The 7,426-nt window shown below is 33.5% G+C and overlaps 1 protein-coding gene across 1 annotated transcript in view; it reads right to left on the bottom strand.

Moving 5' to 3' along the window:
• Positions 1 to 5,012, bottom strand: part of LOC108374963 (uncharacterized) — a gene marked incomplete at both ends in the record, with an annotated part of 21,222 nt that extends 16,210 nt beyond the window's left edge. Inside the window, 3 exons of the mRNA XM_017631024.1 lie at positions 4,118 to 4,283; positions 4,455 to 4,599; positions 4,834 to 5,012. Of these exons, the coding sequence (XP_017486513.1) occupies positions 4,118 to 4,283; positions 4,455 to 4,599; positions 4,834 to 5,012 (490 nt within the window). The remainder of the gene's footprint in view (positions 1 to 4,117; positions 4,284 to 4,454; positions 4,600 to 4,833) is intronic.
• Between the last annotated feature and the right edge of the window lie 2,414 nt (positions 5,013 to 7,426).

Below are 7,426 nucleotides of genomic sequence, written 5' to 3'. Positions count from 1 at the left end.
TGACTATTTGAGCAATAAGTTCGTCAATTTCCCCCAAAAAAAGTGAAAAATCCAAAAAATTGTTCAAAAACGCACTCTGGTGGCGATCAAAATTAAAAATTAATGCGAAAAATGGATTCTCTGACCCAAAAAACCCCCGTATACACATTTTCAATAATATTTTTTGTCTTTGAAATGCATCTAAGAGGTCGTTTATTTGGTATTTTTGAAAATATCTACCAAAAAATTTTGGCAGGCTTGAAAATGATTTTAGAGGTATGGTTCCTTGGGCGAAAATGTTTGTTATGGTCCATAGTACCAGAATCGCAAGGATATGAATCAACTTTTTTAATTGACCCACCCTAATATATATATATATATATATATGCACAACAAAAATTTAAGCCAGCACAAAATACGTGGAAATTTAAGCAACAGCGGTAGAGCTTTTATTCTTTTTTTAACTAGCTTCAAAACCGGAGGAGATTACTTATTTGTCGTGAATATTTTTATTCTGTTTTTATTTTCATAAAAAAAGAAAAATTTCACATACATGATGAAAGCAGGTGGACTCACGCAAAAAAACAAAAGGTTTAAATACAACCAAAGAGAGCAAGCAAAAACGTGAAAAATTTAGAACAGCTGTAAAGAAAGTTATTTATATTTAGTTTTCCTTGGCTTCCCTTTCATTTTTGCTCTTCTTTGTTAGCTTTACTCAAGGCTCATTCGGTTTGTTTAGCTGCTTTTCAATAGCCAGGTGCGCTTAGGAAATGCTTTAGCTGAATGTTTAGATTACTAATGCGTATATATGTATGTATTCCGCTTATTTACCTGTCTGAATAATTTTAAACAAACTACTGCATGAATTTAAATGAAAAGATGTTTACCTTTTAAAGAAGCGCGCACAAAAATAAAAACTTATCCAACCCAAGCAAATTGTGCCGAAGCTCACTTTGTCAGAAAACTTTTTAAGTTTCGTGTTCACCATTTTTAGCAAAAAAAAAAAAAATTTAAAAAGGCCCAATTTTATGTAGCGACGAAAGAAGATTTTAAAATTGTCTGCTCGTAAACGCGGCATTGTGCTTAACGTTGGATAAAAAGTTATGCAAAAAAATTTAAATTAAATTTATATCTTATATGGGGCAGGAAACTGCGTTGTGAATAAGTTGTACAAGAGAGCTACCCTCGCATCGATTGCACCGATAAAGGAGAGCATGGGAGCATCTTTGGCTAATACTGCCACACTACTATTGAACAGATGGATCTTGTGTGAGCGTAGCAAACGCTGGGCCAAGAAAAGGACGTGTGTAACTGCATGGTCCTTCTGACCGAAGTTGGAGTGCAGGCGGTCAAGGGATCTTCTTGAATTCACAAAGCCGCAACTCTCATTTCTGGTGGGTGTATTGAGGGCCACTGTCCGAGGAGAGGCTAAGTATGATATCGGATCCTTACTGTAGCAGCTGCTTAGAGAACGATGATGTGAAATCATCTCAACATTTTCCTATTAAGATAGCTTTGCCGAGACTAGGGTCTAAATACGACGATTGCACTTTGATTTTCAGCGTTTTTCGCTAAAGCTTAGCAGTTACCGATCATAATGGTATTTAATGGTGTTTTTGTTTCAGTTTTCTATAAAGAACGAGATTCCATCGCGAAATTGTAGTTGAAATGAAAACTTAGAAAATATATATGGGCGATGTTTTTGCAAAAACGCCCATCGACTAATTGCAAAGGAGCGCAAAAAATGGATTTTCTTTGACGGCATTGCCTTAATAGGCGGTATTTTTTCTAGCTATTATTTTACAAATCTGTTGTTTTAACAACGATGACGTATACGCCCCGTAGCACCATACACAGTCAGTTAACACGTTTACTCGCACGCCTTAATTTAAAAGTCATTTTTTTCTAAAGTAATTAAATATTGGCGTGGAATATTTTTCTACAGTTTGCTTCTCGAACATACATGTGTAATAACTTCTTTATTTATATAACACTTTCAGAATGAATTTCGAGGTGCCAATAAAAATTGTAATNTAATCAATGTAATTTTTTTCTTCTGGCGGCACACTAGCTTTAATACTCTAGATTGGTTCGTTTTGGCAAGAGGAATATTTTCATCGATTAATGTCAAAATTTTCAAGTAACTTAAACTTTTGTTTCGCAAACCATCCTCATCTTATAATCAATGTAATTTTTTTCTTTTTGTGGCACACAAGTTTTATGACTCTAGATTGGTTCGTTTTGGCAAGAGGAATATTTTTTAATCGATTAATGTTAAAAGTAACTTAAACTTTTAAAATGAAAAAAAAAATCATTAAATACCAAAAATTACAAAATAGCAGCGAAAGATATTCTGCACGCTGCCATTTTTATTTAATTTAGTGGCACACTCTTCAACCTTCACAGATATGCTTTATATGATGCCAACTTTCATTGTTTCTAATATGAACATTATATTTGAAAACTTTGTAAAGTTATTGAAAAAAAAAAATCCATTATGATTTTTTCAAGTGACAATGAAAAGATGAGTAATTTCGGTACTTTTTCGCATAAGTAATCGTTTTAAGGCGAAAATTGTTCAAAACTTTTATTTTTTATAGTACTTGTTGTTGGAAATCAATTGGAATAAATGCAAGCAGAATGCTGTAACTTTTCTTTTCTGCCGAGAGAAGGGAGTGACACTAAGAAAAAAAACTCGTGAGATTTGCTCATATACTAAATGCATGTTATGTGCACATATAATATGTTTTTTGCTGAAAAAAGCTAAAAAGTCCTGAAACATTATTAAATATTTCAAACCTAATTATGAAATACAAACGCATGCTTAACTTTAGCAGTATTTAGTGTTTATTTGTTAGCACTTACTTATATATGTATATGTGCATATGAACAGATGTTTGTATGTATTTTTCTACTAGGTTGATTTCATAAGTCTTGCCTGTTCATAAATGAGTAAAACCTCACTGAGGGCGTGGTGTGTTTTTTTTTTATTTGTTATTTTGAACGTTAATGTAACTTTTCCACCATCGCTTTAGCTTTATGCGCAAAGTGTGCCAATTAAGGACTCTTCAAGAGTGAATGCGTCACGATGGCACTTTTAACACCAGCGGTGTAAAAACATGAATAATCTGTCAATTAAAAGCTGTTAACTGAATTTACTTTGAAAAATTATCGCGAGCACGTACTTACATATACATACTTTGCTGCCATATTTATGAACTCGTGAAACTAAGTTTGATTAAATAAATTTTTATTTGTTTTTGCCCTGTCGGAAAAGTTTATCCTCATTCAACAAGGAAAAAGAGAAGCTGTTTGCGAATCAACAATCAACTTTCTTAATCATATGCCATTTTTAATTTATTTTTTTTTTAATTTTTCTCAACGGGTTCTGCTCTATCTAATAAACTATTTAGTAGCCTGGGGGCGCACAGAAAATGTAATTAATTTAAATAAATTGTCCACCAAAGCAGCCAATGATTTTTGTTATGTACCTATGTAGATATTGAACAACTCACCAAACGGTATTACTTCAAAACCGCATACGAAATTCCAGTTGGGTAATAAGTTTGAAACCTTAAGATATGCACATACATATGTATATATGTACGTATATATGCTTAATGTGGGCATATGTTGCGTGTGCAGTTTTAAGAAGTCAAATGTAATATAAGTTTTAAAATGCTGACAAACCTACACAAAACTTTTAAATGAATAAAATTTGCAGCCAGTTCGAAATGAAAAGTTGTCCTAAATAATATTTGCCAGGTGGTGTGGGAGGACGATAAATGTCAGCTAAAAATCTTATAGGAATGATTTATTGCATTATGAACTTATGTCCCCATACATACATACATATGTAGGTATGAGAAGGTGAACTGTTGTTTTTGTTCGCCACATTGTTGCCAGCAATTACGCTAATGAAAGAAAGCCAAGAGTAGTAGTAACGATGATGGATGTATACCTGCATACATATATACAAGTCTAGATGTGCACGCAAGCCTTGACTACCAAAGGTGAAGTTTTGTACACATTGCAACCTTGTAGGTGAAATTAGCTACTCGCTCACTTTATTAACGAGTGACCTGGTTAATGTGTTTTGCCACAAGTAGTTTTATTTCGTCTTCGATTCATTTCTTACCTGCACAGTCTTTCTTCTCCCCTTGATGACATCAGGATCGTTGGTTATATGCTCTTCGATTAGAAAACGTAATTTATCAAAAACTTTGTTTTTAAATTTACTCAAATAAGTTTCATGGTCCTCATTGTCGGGATCGATTGCATGCTCACTCGATTTACCAGCAACGCTGTTGGGTAAATAATTGAAAAGATAGATAATTTTTTGAGGGGTTACTTTTGGTAATTTTTATTTTGAAGAAATTCAAATAAAGTGGTTAGTCGGATTTTTTAAATCAAGTAATCGAATACTTGAAACAAATTTGACAAATTAAAATTTGAAACCGCCCTTTTGTACTTACACCAGCGTTGTGTAATTGTCGGAGGAGAGGTTCATAGTGAGTTGATCTTTCATTTTGCGTAGTCGTTCACCTGCCTCCGCATTTTTAGTGGTCAACTGTGATGACCATTCACGAAACACAGCCAAAATTTTATCATTCGACAGCTCTGTTCGGAAGAGAACGAAGTAATTAGTGGCGTGCCATTAAAATAATGAATGAATAAAATTATTACAGCTGGCTTTAGTAAGAAGTAACCAGATTTATTTTATTTTTATTTATTTAAAAAAGCTTATATAATATTAACAATTATTATACAACCTATGAAAAAGCAGCGCTAGCAGCATAACCAGATTTAAATTTCCCTATACAAGCTAAAAGCTAGTTTTTCAATCCCACTTACCTAACGCTCTTTGCACTTCCTGTTCCAATTGTGTCTCTCTCAGCTTCTGTGCTCGGTTCATGAAATCCTCGGAGAGAGTATTTGTTGTATTTGCATTTCGTTTAATGCTTTGAAGATAGCGCTCAATCGCATCACGTAGCTGTAAATACTCCGAATGCCATTTTTCTAGCAACATGGAACTGTAAATAAGAGCAGAAAATTTATAGATTTGAAAGAGCAATTTACTACTAGTCACTGGAGATCAGCTAGTCCCAACAAATCTATGTCATATGACAGAGTTACAAACATAAAAAGTAAATTTTTGGCGTATACAGATGATACTGAAAATATGAATTTGAAGTAGTTAAGTACTTTGTCTCCCTAGGATCCAGCATAAATACCACCAATAATGCCAGCATGGAGATCAGGCCGAGAATAACTCTTGCCAACAGGTGCTACTTTGGGCTTGGTAGGCAATTAAAAGGCAGAGTTCTCTAAAGGAGTACCGAAGGAGATGGAATGACGAATAAAAATACAATGATTGTGCTGTATGGGACATGTTGTACGACGAGGCTACAGTGAAACGATTTTTTGATTCGACACCCATGGGTGGAACTCCAACGCTACCCATTGGATAAATTTTCAAAAAAAAGTTTCTTTTTACATAGCTAAACGTCTTTTTCCTCAAGCCCGAAATTGCGCAATTTCGAAACTCAATTTCAATTTAAAATTATAGCTGTTTACACGAACTTCTCAATTTCAAGCTCAATTTCGATGGCAGTTTGTCTATTTGTTTGTTGTTATCTTGTCAGTTTTGTGTTGATCGGTTTATTTGCTTGTTATTGACGTTTTTTTCAATCAGCTCACATATAGATATAGTTACAACTTTTATTAAAAACATCGCTATTTAACAGTTATTTTTTGACTTTTATTTAATTACTCCTTGAATAACAGTTGTTACTGATTTTTATTTTATAAATCTGAAACAGGAATTATTTTTGATTTTTATCTAAGTAATCTGCAAATAGCAGTTAATTTTGATTTTTAAAATATAAGTCTTAGATAACAGTTATCGAAGACTTTTATTTATAAAAGTCATAAATAAAAATCAGCCAGTGATTTTTATTTTTAAAAGCCATCAATATAAATCAGTCACTGACTTTTATTTTTTAAACATTTCCTTCATAGTGAGTTTTTCAATGATGTTTTTCATCTATAACTGTTACGTTCGCGCCCAGGTTTTGGACAAAAATTCATATTAAAAAATTCACTTAAATCGGAATTCCAAGCGTAGAGCGAGTAGAGACCCTGCAANGAGTATCTGATTTCTGTAACGATTTTTTTCCGAATCTTCAAAGAAAATTATATGAAGTGGTTGACACGAACTCGTAAAGAAATTTCTGTACGAAAAATAAAGAAAATTCTGAAAAAAGTCTGCAAGAAATTCTTCACATAGCAGCATTATTTTCATTTCTTCACCGATTTTCTTCCGAAATTTCGTAAAAGAATGGAAGTGTGCGTAATTTATTTCATTTTAGAAAATTCGGAAAAAAATCGGATGGGATCTTTCCGAATTCGTTAAAATTTCTTTACGATTCAGAATACTCTGAAAAAATGGTTTGCAGGGGATATACAAAGATTATGCATGTGTGCGTAGAAATCTAAAAACGTAAATGCATGCGTTCATGCGAACAGATGTATGCATTCACGATTGGCCTTAAACCATTCACATTGACACACTTGACGGAAAATAGTTGCATTTTGTTAAATTTGAAAGTTTATGCAATTTTTATGAAAGAATAAACCGAAAAGATTGCTTAACTTAATGATGCCAGCAAGGAGCAAATGCGAAGGAAGAAGCGTGGGAAAAGCAAACTTATAAAACTTCAAATGTCTGCATACATATATATTTATTATCTTGTAAAGCGAAAGAATGAACGCTCTGCGAAATCGCATTGCATTTCACTTCAGCTGACTGCACCATAACTACGCGCGCGCGGGGGGGGAATATTTACGTAGCTAGGTGGCAGTGGCAAGCAAGTCAGCAAATGGCTGCTGCATTTACTTACTTAAGCTTTACACTTATTTAGTTACTTGCTTTTGGCGAGTTTGCTTAAAGCAAGTTGCTTGATTAGAAGCCCCGCCAGCATCGTTGTGCAAAATGTGATGTAATGATTGCTGGGCGCTGTCTTGAAACAACACTCTAAAAAGTATTATTCGTGTGAACAACACATTTATTACGTATGTATATTGTACATACTATGTATGTAGTGCTTTAACTTTAATGAGTGTTTCCTTTGAAGGATCTTGTAAGTTCACAAGAGCTAAAGCTTTTGAAATGAATACTTTTGTTAGGAAACATGGCGTTTGAGTAACAATCTATATATTAATATACCGAACCGATTTGAAAACCAAGATCACCATCGGTAAGGTATTTTTTGTAGATGAAAAGAGTTTCCAAAATTGGTTGAACAGTACGGCCAAAATCGCCGTATACAAATTTGCGTAATTGTGTACAGTTGTTGTTGCAACCAGTTCAATTTTAGTTGGTTTGTTTGTTGGTTTCATTCGTAATTGAAATTAAGCTTTGTACTGAAGATAAATCTGTTGATGA

The sequence above is a fragment of the Rhagoletis zephyria genome, unplaced genomic scaffold, assembly GCF_001687245.7.
Source record: "Rhagoletis zephyria isolate East Lansing unplaced genomic scaffold, Rhagoletis_zephyria_1.1 Rzeph_scaffold_08314, whole genome shotgun sequence".
Classification (NCBI taxonomy): Eukaryota; Metazoa; Arthropoda; class Insecta; order Diptera; family Tephritidae; genus Rhagoletis; species Rhagoletis zephyria.
Note: the sequence above shows the minus strand (reverse complement) of the source record. Positions and strands in the feature narration are given on the sequence as shown.